Source organism: Ooceraea biroi, chromosome 12 (assembly GCF_003672135.1).
Source record: "Ooceraea biroi isolate clonal line C1 chromosome 12, Obir_v5.4, whole genome shotgun sequence".
Taxonomy (NCBI): Eukaryota; Metazoa; Arthropoda; class Insecta; order Hymenoptera; family Formicidae; genus Ooceraea; species Ooceraea biroi.
Genome location: NC_039517.1, coordinates 11,035,522 through 11,055,386, shown reverse-complemented (window position 1 = coordinate 11,055,386; position 19,865 = coordinate 11,035,522). Strand labels below are relative to the sequence as shown.

The following is a 19,865-nucleotide window of genomic DNA, read 5'->3' as shown; positions in this document are numbered from 1 at the left end:
CGATTCGGCAATTCTCGAATCGGCCATAAGGTGGCTATGTGAGGACCTCTGAACTCGTAAGTAAAATAACACCAAACATATTATATATAATAACAAGCTGTTTTTCTTCGACCAACACTGGCTCAATATATTTCAACTGCACAACGTTTCGGCCTAACTTCAGGCCCTCCTCAGGTGCATACAAACAAAAAATATGTAGTCACTTTCTGTAAATAAATACTACAAATTACTACAAATTCATATATGTACTAATACAAGAAAACTGACTTACTTTTAGAAAATGACTAACGAAAACCGAACAAAGACGACAACACGTCCTTATTCATCACGAGTCTAATCATAACTGCCGAGCAAAACAAGAATCTATGTGTTTTCCACAATAACATCATATATATCTAATAAATTCTCAGTATCACGTTTTAGATTGATTGCACTTGAATTTCTTTTAATAAAAAACATTTCAGTAATCTCTCTTTTTCTATTATTCGTCTCATAATGTAAAATGTTCTTATTATCCCAATCAAACTCATGTCCATTGGTTACCCTATGTTTACTCACTACTGAATGATTGCTGAAATCCTTTCTAATGTCTACTTTATGTTCTTTACTTCGAGTATCTAATTGTAAGTGCCGCTTAGTTTGTCCAATGTAGACCGCATCGCAATTTAAACAATCAATCTTATATACACCACTCGAGTTCCTTGACCTATCTCAATTTTATCTTTCCGCGTCTTATAATCAAATTTAGCTTTTTAGGTACAGTGCTCACCATCAATAACTTAAATTCCTTTAATATTCTTTCTAATTTTTCACTCAAACTTTTCACAAACGGAATCGCAATGTAACTAACTCCAGGCTCTACATTTCTTGTGTTATTATTTCTTTCAACAATCCTATTAGCGTCATTACTATAAGCGTCGTTATAAGCTAAAACTTTCATTCGTCTTTTTACATGCTTATTAATAAAATGTTCCGGATAACAATTATTACGTAAAATACATTTAACAAAATCTAAATTCGATGCATGAAACTGCTTACCGGACAACAACAACGCTCGGTCGACCAGTCCCGTGACTACACTAATCTTGTGTTTTATGAGGTGGTTGGAAAAGTAATTAATATACCGACCCTAAAATGTCGGTTTCTGGTACTAATTAGTTAACAATTTACCATTATCTCTAACGATAGTGGTGTCTAAAAAATTCAAAGAACAATTACTTTCCCTTTCAATGGTAAATTTTATCCTGGGGTGATAATTATTAAAAACATCAAGCACATATTGGACTTTGTCATTCGGAAGTATTGCAAAGATGTCATCTACATACTTATAAAATATCTTTACTCTAAAATCAAGTGTCCCAATACAAGCCGTCTCTAGATCATCTAAAACAATGTCCGCTAAAACCGGAGAAAGCGGAGAACCCATTGGGCAACCATGAGTTTGATTGTAAAACTGTCCCTCAAAACTAAAACTACTAGCATCTAAAATTAATTCTATCGCATATAAAAACTGTACTAAGTTCAATTTCGTCTTATCCTTAATATCTTGCCATCTTTTTTCAATACCTCTTATTATCAACTCTCTAGGAACATTATTAAACAAAGAAGTAACATCCAAAGATACCAAAGATTCATTACTATCAATATTAACCCCTACCATCTGTTTTACAAACGACCAACTATCTCTTATGTGCGAGGCAGGCTTAGGTATAGAATTTCGCAAAATGAATTTCTGATTCATAGTCAGCGACCCCAAAACCTTCACATTACATATTTTTTTTCAATTTTCCTTTACCGAACCACTTCTATGGCAATAGGGAAGAATTCGAAAGGTAGTTACTATCCTCAAAACTGCTTAATGTTCTTAACAGGGAGAAACACTATGCAGATAAACTATTATTTTCGTGTTCTACATGTATGCCGAGTTTTAAAAAATCGGGAAAAGATTTATTCATACAAAATAAAACTGCTAAAATGACTTTAAACGTGTGTAAAAGCGTATATTTGCGTAAAATTAAAAAATTTATGCAAAATTGTAAAAATCAATTTGGGCTAAAAATAATGACAGATTTCTTCATAGTTTGACATGAGGAACAACTGTACAAAATGTGAAAAAAATCTGCGTCTGACATTCCCCGAGGTTTACTTGTAAGACAATTTTTGATTCGGTTTAGCAGCGCCAAGTATTTTGAAAAAAACACTTATTTGTATTAATAAATATATTTCTATGTATTAAAATATTTATTCGTATAAAAATATCTGCTTAATATTATTATCTCCTTTATTGTTTAATATCAAAGGCTAGTATTCATAGTCCGTTCTTATTTCCAGACGATCTGAAGTAATGTCTTAAGATGCTAATACGATTGTGTGATTGGTTTAAAATATCTTATGATTATACTTAATTAAGATGGTCTTAAATCAGAATCAACAATAAATATCGGCCAAAGAGTAATAATAAAGTAATAGATTTTCTGGTTTGCATAAATACCCATTGTAGTTGGAGCAATTTGTTCATATCATTAGTTTTGTAGAGTCCTTTTTTGAAAGAACTTCAGGCGCGTATACTTGGCGCTTTTTTGTACCTTTTTTTAAAAAGGTAATTTTGTTGTTTAATATTACCAGAACTGTGTGCGTTTTTTATTACATTTAATGGAATTGATCTTTTTTGGTCTGCCTCACACTGGCGTTTGGCACGTAAACGAGCTGCCTCCATTTCTCTAGCTCTCACTACTGCTAATGGAAGTACTTTCTGAGGAGGACCATATTGTTCATTTTGAGAAAAATGTTCAAGTAAATTTGATTCAAATATTTTTATCAAATGTAAACGCATTAAGTTATGATCATATTTTACTTTTTCTGGTTTAATATTGAACAACAATGAGATTGCAAAAGCAATTGCGAAAACACCACAATCGTTACCATTTGGTTGATGTTGCACAACAGGAAATTTAACAGAATACTTGTGAAAGGGATATGTTGGAAACAATCGCTTTAAAAATTTTTCATGGTCACCATGCAATGTTTTCTTATTTAGCGAGTCATAAATGTATAAGTTTTTTCTGTCATCATAACTACATACCCAATCTGATGCATTTGGACCTGACGAACTATATAATATCTGTATATGTTTACTATTTTCAGGTACAAGTTGGATTTGATTTAAAAAATATAGTTGCCATGTTTCGACAGGTCTATAATCAAGCGACGCGGTAGCGTCGCGACGCCAAGTACATAAAAAATAAGGTTCCGAGCAACGAGCATCACTGCATATACGTCGAGCGTTGCCAAATTCATTGCATAAACGTCGAGCGCTACCGTAAAGCTTATCTGGAATTCATGTCATTTGACAGGTCACATAAACTTATGATTAAAATATTTCAGGAACTAAAACCGATATCAAAAATCTAACGGCACTTTTATTATATAATATGAATGCAAGCTTTCGATTGCGATCAATTTGAATAAGATTGATGCAGTCAATCCTTAGTCTATTGTAATCATACATTATAACTGCGAAGTTCCGTTTTCCATTTCCAGACTCACGTACATATGTTCGCACATACACATGCAAAGCGATTTTGTCCCTCAAGCTTGCGTTCACACATGCGTTCATACATGCACGATTTTTAATTTATTCGTAATTAAAAATACATGGACAATTTTTTTCTTACGACAAAGATATAAATCGAATAAGCTATAAAAAATTTGTAATTTCCTTGTTTTAAATGAAATCATCGTGATAGCGTTGCAATGATAGTTAGATAATTCTTTTAATTGTGAAATATAAATTATGAAAATTTAAGATATATTTTGGAACATTTACTCATAGAACGAAACCGAGAAAGAAAGAGGGAGGGAGGCACGACGTTGCACGACGTTGCACGACGACGACGACGACGACGACAACGACGTTGCACGACGACGACGACGTTGCACGACGACGACAACGACGTTGCACGACGACGACGACGACGACGACATTGTATGACGATATCCAATCCAATAAGAAAATTTTAAGGATTAATATGACGAGAGAGTGAGAAGGTGAACGAGTGAGAGAGCGAAAAAGCGAGAGAGTAAGAAAGCGAAAGGGCGAAAGAGCGGAAGAACGAGAGAGCGAAAAAGCGAGAAAGAGAGCGAGAGAGCGAGTGAATGAGAGAGCGAGAGAGTGAGGGCGAGAGAGTGAGAGAGCGAGAGGGCGAGAGGACGACTGTGAGTGAGAAAGCGAGAGAGCGAGGGAGCGAGAAAGCGAGAGGGCGAAAGAGCGGAAAAGTGAGAGAGCGAGAGAGTGAGAGAGGGCGAGAGAGCGAGAGAGGGCAAGAGAGCGAGAGAGAAAAAGAGAATTACAAAAAGGAGTGAGATCCCTAAAAAAACCTTTTTAAAAAAAGAAAAAATATATACGCCAAGTACATAAAACCTCTCAACTTGTCAAAACTCAAAACTAAATATGAAATCAATAATTAACTAGCCAAGTATCTAGAAGCAGTTTGAGTATTTTACCTAAACGTTTTCCATGCATACTCTCTTATTACATGACGACATTGAAGTACTTGGCGTGCCCGAATCACATTAAAACGTACTGTCCTACCTATAAGAGACACAAAATCATTTGCGAATCATTATTAAAAATCAAGATACAAGATACTATACAAATTTACAAGAATACATGACCACTGCGATCCGGGCACGCAAGTACTTCAATGTCGTCATGTAATAAGAGAGTATGCATGGAAAACATTTGGGTAAAATACTCAAACTGCTTCTAGATACTTGGCTAGTTAATTATTAATTTCATATTTAGTTTTGAGTTTTGACAAGTTGAGAGGTTTTATGTACTTGGCGTATATATTTTTTCTTTTTTTAAAAAGGTTTTTTAGGGATTTGAATACTTTCTTAAAAGATGATTAAACTGTTCCATATGCAAATCAGTCAACCATTCACCTTCAACAATTATACGTTTTTCCTCAGTTAATAAAATTTTCTCAGACATTTTGTACAATTATTGTACAAATTAGTATATAAATAATATAAAATATATATCCTCTCTCTTAATAACTATTAGCTGTAAAATAAGTGAAGAATGTAGCCAGTACTATAGCCAGTACTTTATAATATTGTCTATATATTATATTTTTATAATATTCACTTTTACTTTTAATAAACAATAATACAAGGCGTCAAAGCCAAGATTCAGCGCTAAAAGCAGCCGATTTTTTACTGCAGCGCTTATAGCAGCCGAGACCCAGCGCCAGAGAGCAGCCGCTATACTTTTCTTACCTAACGTTTTTAACATGTAACCTGTAAATAAAAATATTTTATTAATTATTAATTGCAATCCATGATTTAATATATTAAAATACATTTAATTTATATAATACCTTTACTATGTAATCCCAAACAATTGTATTTTTGCCGAAAGACTATGGCAGTTTGTCTTTGGTAACTGCAAAAATAACGGCTATAATAAAACTCAGCAACAGAAGTTTCTTTATATCAGAATACATTTTCTGTAATAATAATGTATATACCTGCTATACTCTGCAGAGTTATTACACAATATATCGCGCTTGAAGTCTTTGATTTTAGCTTCTCACGTAACACGTAAACACATAAAAAGGAAGAAGCAGCAAGCATAGACTATGATAATCAATGATGTCAGATTAGACCTCCGTAGCGTTCCATTTGGCGCTCCAAATAACGCGAGCGTCATTCTTCTTCAATTGTTAGTTTATGGCGACAGTTCTCCAACAAGAACGAAGAAGAAGAATGTGGCGTCGCGACCCTACCGCGTCGCTTGAAGTCTGTGAAGAAGTAAAGAATGGCGCACAAAGAAGAAGACGTAAGTATTGTCCGCAATATTCGTGTTAGTTTATTTAACATTCCTTTATATATGAAAATCTATATATATATGAAAAAATTATTACATATATATATATATATATATATAAAAGTATATAATAATTTTTTTCATTTTCAGATGATAATATACAAGGACTTATTTTCGGGACGATTCTGTCAAGAAGAAGAAAGTAATCCCGCGGCCGTGTGTCTCGTCGCCGCGGGTCACCCTGCCGCTGGTGACTCGGTTGTCGCCACTGCTGACCCCGTCATCGCTGCCACCAATGAAAAATCAGATGGTAAGTGGTCACAAATATCGAGTGATTTACATTTACGATTACTGACCTTTATCGACTCATCGACTCATTGTCCGTGTTGATATCTAGATTACATGCATCCCGAGACAATGGACGGTGTGCCAATACGAAAGTTCTTCATCAGCAATTTGGCCGAAAAGGTTTGGTGTTTTCACATCTCTTTACCGTATCTTTCTGTATTTAGCTGCGCTCGACTAAAATTCACGTCATTTTAACGGCGCTCATGTACTACCATTTCACGATTCATATTACAGATAACATTCAAAGACTTACGCAAGTGATTCCTTGCTTACGGCAATGTCGAGAGTTGCTACCTGCGCAGAAATCAAGGCAAATCTCTGTCGGGCCTGCCGAAAACTGTGCAGAAACCGTGCGTTTATTATATTGGACACAATTATATTAGAGAGGTGCGACCTAACTCAGGATGTTCATCTTTCTTTGGTAAATGTCCAAATTATTTCTTTCTCTTCTCTTTTTACCATTGTCATATCATCGCATGCGTAACACGTAATTGGCGATTGTCAACAGGCGCTAAAAAAGCTTCAAAGTCTCAAGTATCTTGCGATAAAGGAGTACATCGGCGTAGTTGAACGCACATTGGAGACCATCGGCGAACAGTGTAAAAACCTAAGAGTACTCCGTGGAGCTCCGTGGGGACCTGCCTTTCACGCAAACGTCCGATATGTTTACCTGACTCATCTCGTTGGTCTACAAATCCTGAAAATTACGCACAATCACAAAATGTCGGATGAGTTCCTCGTCAGCGTGGTACAACGATGTCAGCAACTTGTCTGCATCGACATAACAGGTAAGTCACTCGTATCTCTGTCAGCACGTGCAACGTATGCGTGTACGTACGTGATTTACAAATTGATTTAAAGATCACAATAAATTGTCGTATATGTTAATTAATAATTGTCGTTTTGTCCAAAATATAGGTTGCTGCAACGTGACGGATGACGGATTAACGACCGTCGCTACGCTAGCAAAACTGGAGAGATTAACAATCGGCTATCTAGATCGGATTACCGATAGTGGTTTGCAGGATATCTTTCACGTGGACAAAGACGCGTGTAACAGTCGGTCTAATAACGTCATGTTGAAACTTATTATCGGGAGCACGTCGATTATTTCTAAGCATGAAAGCGATGATAAACTATCTCCGCTTTTGCAAATAGTTAATGTCGATTTGTCTGATCGACGTATGTGCGTGCACTGCCATGTATCCGGACGATGACGACGACGATGACGACGATGAAGACGAGGACGACAACTATTATTACGATTACGATGACGATGACGACGCAGTTTATTTTCTCGGGGATGATTTCGATAGTCCAGAGATGCTCTATTGCGAAAGTTTCAACATATATCCCCCTCTTCAAAGATTCTACTATTAGTTAGTTTAATGTGCATAATGTGCATCACAGCTCAGATTTATAAACGTGGTTTCTTAGTTTTCTACGCGATGTCAGCTCGTTTTCTATGAGAAATCCTTTATCGGATTGCCATCCATATTCCTAAGACTTTGTACATAAGTTGTTACTCGACGATTGACATTGTATAGACAATTTTATATTCTATTTCTATCTAGCTTTATATTATTATCTTTTACGTTATATTTCTTTCTCCATGCTCCCTCACAGAGAAGCAACGAAAAAAAGAGAGGCATTACGCAGTATGTAAGTTATTATTATGTATGTAAGGTATTATTTGATATGTAAGCTATTTCGCATTGCAGTATGAGATAATAATAAAATCAAGCAAACGAATGTGTAAAATTGTGTGATACTTATTCCCAGCCAACACGCCATTGATTTCATTGCATTCCTCTCGCACACGTAAAACCTATGTTCAATGACGTATATTATAATATAACATTCCCATAGCTTGTAGACGAGGAGGGTGAAGCCAAAGTTTGACTGTTTGAGACAGAGTGAGAACGTTGCAACGCGATTGTGGCTTTCTCTTTCTATCATACAGAAAGCAAATGGCCGATCTAAATGCAGTCAATAGCTACATAAAATGGTACAGAAATAAAAGAATGGAATCATAAATTTTAGTTATCTTGATATCTTTTTGATGATATTAATACTTTATACTAATATTTTATGTAGTGTGTACATGATTATAGTACAACTATGATATATATATATATATATATTAAATATTAAAATTAATAAATATAACAATATTTGTACTATAATCATGTACACACTACATAAAAGAGTATTAATGTCAACGATATATCAAGATAAGTGAAATTTATGATTCCATTCTTGTATTTCTGTACTATCTTATATGTTAGCTATTGACAGGATTTAGGTTAACAATTTGCTTTCTGTATGATAGAAAGTGTAGAGAGAGAGAGAGAGAGAGAGAGGGTGAGAGAGGGTGAGAGAGAGGGTGAGAGAGAGAGAGAGGGGGGATGGAGAGGGTGAGAGAGGGTGAGAGAGAGAGAGGGGGTGAGAGAGGGTGAGAGAGGGTGAGAGAGAGAGAGAGAGAGAGTGAGAAAGTGAAAGAGTGAGAAATTTTATTCTTTTTATATATTCACTAGCTGGCGCTTGTTCCTCGCGCGCTCGGTATGAAATAAAAAACGTATTTTGTTATGACGCGCACATTTTTAGAAGCTGCAAGACGATTGCACATAGCCTATGTTACTCAGGAAGATCTAAGCTATCCACCAGTGAAAGATTTTTTCAAATTGGTTTAGTAGTTTCTGAGATTACCCCGAACAATGGAACAACAAACTTTATCTCTTTATATATTAGTATAGATTATATATGCTCTCTCGCTCTCTCGCTCTCTCTTACATATATATAATATAATATTATATAAAATTTATTATATAAAATATTATATATATATATATATATATATATATTTCTCTCTGTTGCTTACGTTCTCTCTCGCTTTCTCTCTCTCGCTCGCTCGCTAATAAATTAAATTGTGCATGTGTGAACGCACCTTGAGGGACAAAATCGCTTTGTTTGTGTGCGTGCGAGAATACGTACGTGAGTCTGAACCAGAATATGGAAATGGAGAAAAACGAAACGTCACAATTCTTACATACGATTACAATATCTCAGGATAGACTGCACCAATTTTTTTCAAACTGATCGCAATCAAAAGCTTGCACCCATATTATCTTATAAAAGTGCCGTTAGATTTTTTATTACGGCTTTAGTTCCTGAGATATTTTAATCAAAAGTTTGTTAGACATGAATTTGGCATGAAATTCCGGATCAAGAGACACGGTAGTGTCTCGCGCCAAGTATACGCGCAGCGAGACCGACCGTGTACTATTACGCGACGCGACGTTTTCAGAGACGCTTAGATTATCGGATCTCAGTAACGGCTGATCCGATCAACTTCTAAGTAGGCTCAATGGATAGCTTGGAGTCGAATTATGTAATAAAAGTGTTTTCATTTTTCTTCTATATGCCCTACGAGCGGAGATATGGCGATGCAAAGTCTGAAATTGGCAAATTTTCGATTAAGAAACGTCATTATTATCGTCGTCATCGTCGTTTGTACAGTTCGTTCTTTTCGTCGAGATGGCAGCAGCTCCGTTTTCTCGCGTGCGCCAGAGATGCGAGATAGCATGTACGGATGTACAAGCAACGGCATAAATGCCTTCCTTCGGTTATGAGTAACGGTCGGTAACGGCAGATGGCACGACTGTGATGTGGATGGAGGCGGCGCGGCGCACACAGGCGAATTCTTACAAATTCAAAACCTAAAATATAAAATTAAGGTGTTTTCGAAATCTAGTTTAATAAATAATGTATTGACTATCAAAGATTCATTTGCAGTTATGAACAAAAATTAACCATTGTTTTTAAAAAATGCCATTTTTAATCTGACGAGTTCATATTTTCGCAAAAATTAAAAACTAAGTTATTGTTTGTATTTTAATAACATTAAGAACTTATCGATCTTGAAGTTATTTTTTATCGAATAGTTGAGGCCTCTTTTCCGCGACGTTGGTTATCTCGATTGGCTCGAACTTCGTATGGCTTGAACTTCGTGTTGCGAATGTCAGAATGTCATAGTGGCGGTCAGTGCGGTTATATTGATAAATTTGTGTTTTTATTTGTGTATTTATTTTATCGTGAAAAATAAAATAAAATAGCGCGCGCATAGCGTATAATATAAATTTTAATGGCTAGAACTTTTTCATTTATTGTTTTAACGAATTTTAAATCATCGAGAACTCTAGGCAATATGCCAAATAACAATATAAATAGCACAGAACTCCTCGGAAAAAGAAAAAAATTTTAATGGCTAGAACTTTTTCATTTCTAAATCTAAAGGATTGTTGCGAACGCGAGGTATTACGGGACGGATAGCACATCCACGAACACACAAAAGAAGAAACGCGTCTGTTGTAACGGCACAAAGTTATATATAATTTGAAATAAATTATGTACACTATATACAAGGTCAATACGCCGTTTTAATTCCGCGAGCGACGGAAAGTATCAAACGTGGCGATTCCGCAAGCGACGGAATTTATCACCGTAACGATTCCGCGAGCGACGGAATTTGCGCGCACTGAAAGCGACAGACTTTGCAACTAATTGATTGCGAGAATACTTTGGATACTTTGCAGACTGACTGTGAAGTGAGTCTGCGGATTGCTGGGAGCTCTATTTGTAGAGCCCATGAATTTTGGCTAGGCCCAATCGATTTCAAAGTTTTGGGGGTGACCCCCGCGTGCCGCACACGATTGGCACATGGTTGGGCCTCACGCAGCCCGATGATAAGAGACATGCGCGGAGCGAGACGCTGACCGAGCGATTGGCAGTCGCCGCCTGACGTCATCGCCTCGCGCATGTCTCCTGAGAAAGTTCGCGGATGAACGGTTGGATCACGGTTGATGTTTGTCTCGATTTTTGCGTGACAAACAGCTCAGAAAGAAAATATTTGTCCCGATTTGCCTTCTCGATCGCGACTCTCGAAACTTCTAGAGTGCTTTTATGAGACAAATATCACCCGTAATCGCTATTCCAATGATCTATTCCTCAGTTACTGCAATCTCATTAAATGCAATTCCGAACAGGATTTTTAATCGTCGAAAACTCTTCGCAATATGCCAAATCCACTCTTAAAAAAGCCGTGTTAAATGTCTTCGGGTGGAGGTTAACAATTTGGTAGAGTGTGATAATTGTGCATATAATAAATGCGCGCGCCTGTTGTACTAGTCTAAAAAAAGGAAATATATATATTTTTTAATTCACTTTATTTTATTTTTAGGTTAATTATAATAAATGTGGTTTATGGTGTAATGCGACTTTCCGCCGCGTCCGCCGCGCCCACCACGCCCGCTACGCCACGGATAGCGGCCAGCGCGTTTCCATCTTTCTGAAACAAATAAGTTATATTAATCAAGCGACGCGGTAGCGTCGCGACGCCAAGTACATAAAAAAATAGCCGCTTGATACGGCACTGGCGCGGCATCGTCGAGGCGCTACCAAGTAGCTTATCCGGAATTTCACGTCACCCTCACTTTCAATTAAAATATCTCAAAAACTAAAGCCTTATGTAAAAATCTAACGGCACTTTAATAACATAATATGGATGCAAGCTTTCGATCGCGACCACTCCGAACGCGATTGGTGCAGTCTATCCTGAGATATCGTAATCGTATGCTAGAATCGTGACGTTCCGTTTTCCTTCTTCAGATTCAGAAGGTTCAGACTCACGTACGTATGCTCGCACGCACACAAGCAAAGCGAGTTTGTCCGCAAGATGCGTTCACATAAGCGCGTTATGGAGATTCACACTGCGTCTGATACGTTGAGTATTGAGATATCGCGAATCTGCTTCAGCTGACTTTTTGACAATTGTTTGTAGTTGAACTGTTCAAAAGGTATTAATTAACATTTGTTTAAATGAAAAATAGATAACTTTGCCATTTGTTGAGATATCGCCAATCTGATTACGCTGACTTTTTCACAATCGTTTGTAGTTTCGTTTTGTTTGCAGTTCAACTGTTCAAAAGGTATTAATTAACATTTGTTTAAATGAAAAATAGCTAACTTTGCCATTTCTTAAGATATCGCGAATCCGCTTGCGCTGTCTTTTCACAATCGTTTGTAGTTGTTTCGTTTAGTTTGGAGTTGAACCGTCAAAAGTTATTAACATTAGTTTAAATAAAAAATAGATAACTTTGCCATTTGTTGAGATATCGCGATTCTGCTTGCGCTGACTTTTTGACAATCGTTTGTAGTTTCTTTTTGTTTGTAGTTGAACCGTTCAAAAATTATTAACATTTGTTTAAATAAAAAATAGCTAATAGCTAACTTTGCCATTTGGTGAGATATCGCGAATCCGCTTGCGCTGTCTTTTTCAGGATTGTTTCTAGTTGTTTTTCATGCTTTGTAATTGAACCATTTAAAAGTAATAAACAATTAAATAAATTGCAAAAAGCTAACTTTGCCATTTGTTGAGATATCGCGAATCCGCTTTCGCAGTCTTCTTTACAATCGTTTGTAGTTGGTTGTAGTGCTTTTCGTTTCGTTTGTAGTTGAATCGAGATATCTCAACAAATGGCAAAGTTAGTGTTTTGTAATGTATATATTTATTTTCCAATTAGTATTATTTAAAGTTAATAATAAAAAAGTTATAAAGGTTACGAATCTTATTATAATATGAAGAAATTTCAAAAATGTACAAAAAGGAGTGAGATCCCTACAAAAACCTTTTCAAAAAAAGAAAAGATATTTACACCAAGTACATAAAACGTGTCGGACTTTGCAAAAACAGTGTAATTCAAATAATCGTTCTAAAACAAGAGTATTATACAAATTTATTTATTCATTCAAAAATATACATGAAATCAATACAAGTAGCCAAGTATATCATTATTATTATTCAAAAGTGAACTGTTCACAAATGAATATGAAATCAATGCAATTTATTTAGTATTTGTTTAAAAATGGATGTTGTCAGTGCAATATCCAAAAATTATATACAAGATGCATTGACAATTAATCCAAAAATTATATGAAACAAGTTGTATACATTCAAAAGTATATGCAACACAAGCTTAACGCATCCATTGTCTCTTTATCCAAATCCTAAGTCGCATAAAACGGGCTTAAACTGATTCAAATAATCAACGGAATCATAGTGAAGCAAAAAACTTGGCGTGCCCGGGTTGCATTAATTGAATTCTTGTAAATATGTTTATAATTTCAATAATTGCCTTGGAAATATAAAACATCTCTTTCTTCTTTAATTGTTGCTTTTATATATTTATATTTCTACAAATATTGTATGTAAATCGTTTCATTACTTCACGCAAATAATTTCTATACTGTAAAACATTGATTGTATCGTAATACAACCCGGGCACGCCAAGTTTTTTGCTTCACTATGATTCCGTTGATTATTTGAATCAGTTTAAGCCCGTTTTATGCGACTTAGGATTTGCGTGAAGAGACAATGGATGCGTTAAGCTTGTGTTGCATATACTTTTGAATGTATACAACTTGTTTCATATAATTTTTGGATTAATTGTGAATGCATCTTGTATATAATTTTTGGATATTGCACTGATAACATCCATTTTTAAACAAATACTAGATAAATTGCATTGATTTCATATCCATTTGTGAACAGTTCACTTTTGAATAATAATAATGATATACTTGGCTACTTGTATTGATTTCATGTATATTTTTGAATGAATAAATAAATTTGTATAATACTCTTGTTTTAGAACGATTATTTGAATTACACTGTTTTTGCAAAGTCCGACACGTTTTATGTACTTGGCGTAAATATTTTTTCTTTTTTAAAAAGGTTTTTGTAGAGATAAACAAATAATTTTGCAAATCTGACTTCACATTCACAATTAGCGATCCAGAAACATATATTTTGTATTAAATTTTGTTTCTTATATATTTTTATTGTACTTATTGATGATAGGAGGGTGAACATTGGAAGGGTAATAACTACCCTTAAAACCGCTTTAGAGCACAAATGAAAAATATGGGTAAAATATTTTTCAAAGTTCTACATTTGTGCCAAATGTGAAAAAAATCGGAGTATTCCACTTGGGTAGGTTTACTTGTGAGTTACATTTATGACAACTCGCGATTGAGGATCGCAGAATCGACATTTCTCGGCACTGTGTCCTCGTTTTTTACAAATTTGGCAAATTAGAATCTCATTTCCTAAATCGGATTTAACATTTTTCTTGCAATTATTAGCTGCATGTTCCACTTTATAACATATCTGACAAGTTTGAGTATTTTTGTCTGAATTAGTATCTGTTCGTTTTCGTAAATCCGTCATTGCATGCAATTCCCTTTCTATTCTTAAAGCATCTGCAATAATTGCTTGAACATCTAGATCTCTAGTGATTCTTTGTTCTATTTCCGGTTTCATTCCTCTAATAAAACATTTTGCCATATCTTTTTCTAATGAAATTTTAACAGTGGGACCGGATTAAAGGCTGCCAGAGCTGCGGTATGTCTCTAATATCTGTTTCCCCAAAACTTTTACTCTGTTAGCATAAGTGACTACATCTTCCTCACTTTTTTTGGTATACAGGGTGTCCTAAAACTGCGGACTTTCCTCCTAATGGCAGATTCCTTAGAACATTTCAAGACGAAAATCCTAATACCAAAATGTCGAGGCTACAATAGTTTTTAAATGGGAAGCGATTATATTTCTCAAATAACAGACTTGAGATTTCGCGCGCTCAGGCACGGCGAAATGACAAGTGAACAAGTGGTCTTGTGAATTTCGCCCTTTTTATTGTATTTTATTATATGATTATATTTTATTATATTTTATTATATTATTATATTTTATTATATTATCGTCTAAATTTACAATAATATTGTCATTATATGTTCTCTCGCTTCTCTACACATTGCATTGGTACATTCTTGTGACGAATAATGAATGTAAGAACTAAAACCATTCCGAAAAATTCAAGTTCTAGTCAAACTTTGTGACATGTGTCAACTTCAAAGTGATCAACAATATTATCGATAGTATCGTCATTATTATTACCGTTTCTTTCATACAAAAGGTACAATAAGTTAAGTTTTCTTTTAATTATTTACATAATCTTCACTTACATTATTAATATTATAACTAATAAACAATTTTTTATTTTCAATACTAAATAACTTACTCTCGTCTTATTACATTAAATACTAATAAAACATTCTAACTTAAAAAAAAGTTATTAAATATTAAATTAAAATTTCATCTATCACGTGACGATCCTTTCAATGTAACTGAAACATTTTTAAATTACACTAAAGTTTTTCTATTATTATCAACATTATTTTTACATCTAAATACACTTTCCAGTACATTTGCTTTGTTACGACTTCTCACGCAACATTATTTTATTAAATACATATTTAATACATCTAACAAATTTTAACACATATTTAACATATTTAACAAATTTAACAAATTTATTAATTAATTGTAAATTAAAGTACAATACATAACTTTACAATAAATGTTCAAACTGGCCGCCCTCGCATTGAATGCATAATTGTGCGCGTCGTAATAAACTACTTATTGCATTCGTAACCATTTCTTCAGTCATTGTAGCAATGGCTTCAATAATTGTCTGTTCAAGTTCCTCGCGAGTATTAATTTGTCGCTTATAAACATATTCCTTTATGTGACCCCAAAAAAAGTAATCCAGCGGTGTTAAATCTAGTGATCGTGGTGGCTAACTTATGGGACCACCACGTCCTATCCATCTGTCTGGAAATTTTTCATCAAGAGTACGTTGCACATATCTCGCAGTATGTGCTGGTGCACCGTCTTGTTGAAAAATAAGTCGTCGCATATTTAATGCAACATTTTCCCACAGTTCTGGCAAATTATTATTTAAAAAGTTATTATACGCATTGCTATTTTAAGCCTTACAGGTATTTCAAATGGTCCAATCTGTAATTTAATATTAACCCTTAACCTGTAAACGGGGGTCGTTTGTGTCCGGCCGAAATCGACTATCTTCGGTACCTTAAAAACAGGGGAAGGAAGCCGCCATGGATTATGTCGTGTAAAATTGTATCCAGTGTTACGTCACGGTAAAACCTCGTTGTTACGCCTGCAAGGTTTCGAACCGATTCCGTATCGAAATGTCACAATGTTTGAACAAACGATAATAAACGGTACAAGAATGCGTCTGAGTCTCGCGCACGCTGTGATACATGGCCATAAAAGGGCTACGAGAGACTATGCACTCGCTTATCACTAGTTCCATGGAAATTCCTGCAGCGTTATTTTATATTATTATATTATAAATATATAACCACTGACATCTTCCTTTATAATGATCATGCGATGCCGCTAGGAATGTCTCTCCAAATAAAGAATAGTGTAAACGGATTGTTCTGCAATAGTTTATTATTTTATCTTCGCACTAAGAATAGATAGAACAACCGTTCAAAAACGTGTTAAGTACTCTTCACACCGTAAAATTCACAGCGCAATTGAATTAGCAATATTTATATTGTAAATTGCATAATTAACAGATTAGGGCAAGTTCTGTACTGGGAAGTGTACGCGGAACCTCCCCACTACAGAACCGTGATAACACCAGACGACGACGGCGTGGGTCCCAAAGTTCGAGACACTTATCAGAATCTTATTGGTCAAAGTTGACCCCCACATACGTAATTTTTAAACGCCCACCCTTTCGTCCAAGGTATAAAAAGGGCTGTCGACGCTCGGAACAACCCAGAGGAGAAATATAGAGAAGTAATGCAGAGAAGAATTAGTCAGAAGAAACACAGAGAAGAAATACACAGAAGAAGTTCGGTTCCGAGTTCGATTAGCGCTATAGCGTCCAATTAGATAGAAGCGTGATTAACCGAGTATATAAACCAAGCAAACGATCTGTAAGAGAGACTGCGGCCACTCGCACCTATAGGATCAAGGTAGAAATTATATTATCAATTAACATTCTTCCATGTTTCCAAAGATTATCATCATATTAATAAAAATCTAATACGAAATAACGGAGAAATCACTAGCGAAGCTTCCTCTCTATCTTCTTAAAGATCTCTCGTTCGCATTGTTTTCCTTCCTTAAGTGACTGAAGGATTTTCGACTGGCGCTGCCGAAGAGCGTGGCCCTAGTCGTTCAAGTTGGCGCTACCGAAGAGTGTGACTCTACCTTGCGACAATAATCTTTCAGCAACCCGTGATATTGTAATTAAATAAATTAGAATCATATCTATGCTCGTATTTCCAAGGAGGCATTTTTTTCGCTCCATCTCCACTTTTCTTATTTCGTCGTCGGTTCAGGGCATTCGTAAAACACCTCCGTAATTTTTCCCACGTGTCTTTCGCAGTTTCAGTTGCAAAAATCAATTAATTGATTTTTTAAAGTAATTTACGAACAAGTTCTTATAACAGTTATTGCATTTTCAGGTTTCTCGCGATTGGAAACTCTTTTAAAAGCCTAGGATTCAGTTATCGTTTGGGATTCAGCACAGTAGGAGAGATAGTTAAAAGTGTTTGTGACGCAATATGGAAAAGATTAGCTCCTATTTTTATGCCAGAGCCCACTGAAAACATTTGGAAAGTTTCGGCAGAAAAATTTAGGGATCTTTGGCAGTTTCCAAACTGTGTAGCAGCAATTGATGGCAAATATATCGCTCTTCAGTGCCCAATTGGAGGGGGATCAAAATATTTTAATTATAAAGGTTTTCATTCAGAAGTTCTCCTCGCACTAATTGATACTGAATACAGATTTATTGCTATAGATGTAAGCGCATATGGTAAAAACAGTGATAGCAATGTATTTTCAACATCTGTAATTGGGAAGAAACTAGAAGACAAAACACTGAATATTCCACGAGACACACCTTTGGTTGAAAATTATACTCCGATGCCATATGTAATCGTTGGAGACGAGGCTTTTCCCCTTAAAACATATTTACTTCGACCATACAGTAGACATCACCTCGCAGGAGACGAAGAAAAAAAAATAATTATCGATTATCACGGGCTCGAAGGGTTGTTGAGAATGCATTTGGCATTTTTGCTTCACAGTGGAGAATCTTTCGTCGACCTCTGGAGGTACAACCATAAATTGCTGATAAGATAGTATTGGCTGCTTGTTGTCTACACAATATGCTTTGTAAAAAACGTAAACCTCCCGATGAAATTGAGCAACTACGTCCGAGAAATTCTGCTATGCGAAATTTGCAACAACTTAGAAGAAATGCTCCACGAGAAGCAACAGATGTTCGAGATTATTTTAAAAATTATTTTTATTCATCTATTGGTTCAGTACCATGGCAACTGCCTATGATCCGACGAGGACAACACGCAAAATGAAAATCATATCGAAGCTAATAATCTGTGTTAACCTAACTAACCTATTATTTATTACTAACTGGCGCTTGTTCCTCGCGCGCTTCGCGCGCTCGGTATATTTGGACAATATAAAGCATAAAGAACGTATTTTTTTACGACGTGCACAGTTTTAGAAGTTGCAAGACGATTGCACATAGCCTATGTTACACAGGAAGATCTAAGCTATCCACCAGTGAAAGATTTTTTCAAATCGGTTTAGTAGTTTCTGAGATTACCCCGAACAATGGAACAAACTTTACCTCTTTATATATTAGTATAGATATAGATATAGATATAGATTAAGCAAATAGCAAAACAAATGAAAGCATTGAAGCTTATAGATAAATAAATAAAATAAAAATTACAAACACTTACGCTTAATTTTCAACTCCTTTCCAATCTCCTCCCATGCATTAGTTCTCATTTCATGATCTCTATAATCTGATGACTTGATGTTATAAAGAAAACCTCGACTCCGAACTTTTTCTATTAGCATTTCTTCCATAGTGAACGACTGTTGACTATACTTTCAAACACGACTTGTACACTTACGTCGGCTCACGGTACTGACGACTCAGAACTGACGCAGCAGAAACTATGAGAACGCGTGAGGACGTGAGGAGACTGGTACCGCACTGATCTCACGTGATTTCGAGTGATGTGCGTGACGTGCCTCTAGTGTGAATGCGCGCCATTCTCTTCAATGAAAATACGCAACTCACATTTTAGATCCTCACATGAGCTCACATGAGCTCACATGACATGACGGCAGTCTGTTCTCGGCTTAAGGGACACGTCCACCCTGTAAAAGTGTTTTTGTGGAAATCAATAGGAGCGGAGAAATTAGGAGCGAAAATTAAAAAAATTCCGGTAATTATTTTTATTAGGCCATCTCGCTGATGACCTTGACTTTGATATATATTATAGAGATCATCTTCCCGAGTAACCTTCGAAAGGTTTTAGCCGGCGATCATCGTTTATTAAGAAGTTATTAACAAAAGAAATTTAAGAAATTTAAGTTTGTATGCGTTTTCAACTGTCCACGCAAAGTTTGCGAAAAGTTTGCGGGTTGGGTTAGGATAGATTTTTGTGGGATGGGGTGCCGGGGAAGGAACTCCGTCCTCATTTTCTATAAAATCATTTGTACAATTCCACATGGGTTTTTGACTTTCTGCGTTAAGCAAGGTCCAACCCATACACCCCGTGCTTACAGTATGAAACGAAGTCTATAGTTATACAATTCTACATGAACTTTTGACTTTTTACATTAAGCAAGATCTATTCCAAACACCCCGTGCTTACACTATGAAACGAAGTCTATAGTTGTACAATTCCATATGGGTTTTTGACT

At 35.6% G+C, this 19,865-nt stretch overlaps 2 protein-coding genes across 3 annotated transcripts; both read left to right on the top strand.

Annotated features, from left to right (window-relative positions):
• The first annotated feature begins 4,857 nt into the window (after window positions 1-4,857).
• On the top strand, window positions 4,858-7,930 carry LOC105284360 (F-box/LRR-repeat protein 2). Of its 2 annotated transcripts, none has more exons than XM_011347771.3 (4): window positions 4,858-5,842; window positions 5,981-6,140; window positions 6,228-6,298; window positions 6,413-6,539. In XM_011347771.3, exons 1-4 carry the CDS (start codon window positions 5,822-5,824, stop codon window positions 6,437-6,439), a joined length of 279 nt encoding a protein of 92 aa, XP_011346073.1. In that variant the 5' UTR covers window positions 4,858-5,821; the 3' UTR covers window positions 6,440-6,539. The 2 variants fall into 2 exon arrangements, with proteins under 2 accessions (XP_011346073.1, XP_011346072.1); XM_011347770.2 differs by lacking the exons at window positions 4,858-5,842; window positions 5,981-6,140 and adding exons at window positions 6,687-6,966; window positions 7,097-7,930 and having other exon boundaries at window positions 6,155-6,298; window positions 6,413-6,599.
• Window positions 7,931-17,542: 9,612 nt separating this feature from the next.
• Window positions 17,543-18,594, top strand: LOC113563108. The gene has a single exon (XM_026974268.1). The coding sequence runs from the start codon at window positions 17,709-17,711 to the stop codon at window positions 18,261-18,263; it is 555 nt and encodes a 184-aa protein (XP_026830069.1). The 5' UTR covers window positions 17,543-17,708; the 3' UTR covers window positions 18,264-18,594.
• The last annotated feature ends 1,271 nt before the right edge of the window (window positions 18,595-19,865 follow it).

Excerpts from the sequence above, each read along its gene's own strand:
- LOC105284360 (XM_011347770.2), top strand. The coding sequence starts at position 6,456 with ATGTCGAGAGTTGCTACCTGCGCAGAAATCAAGGCAAATCTCTGTCGG. Across the intron at positions 6,600-6,686 it reads AGGATGTTCATCTTTCTTTG|GCGCTAAAAAAGCTTCAAAG; the intron begins GTAAATGTCCAA and ends GATTGTCAACAG. Across the intron at positions 6,967-7,096 it reads TGTCTGCATCGACATAACAG|GTTGCTGCAACGTGACGGAT; the intron begins GTAAGTCACTCG and ends TCCAAAATATAG.
- LOC113563108 (XM_026974268.1), top strand. The coding sequence starts at position 17,709 with ATGCCAGAGCCCACTGAAAACATTTGGAAAGTTTCGGCAGAAAAATTT.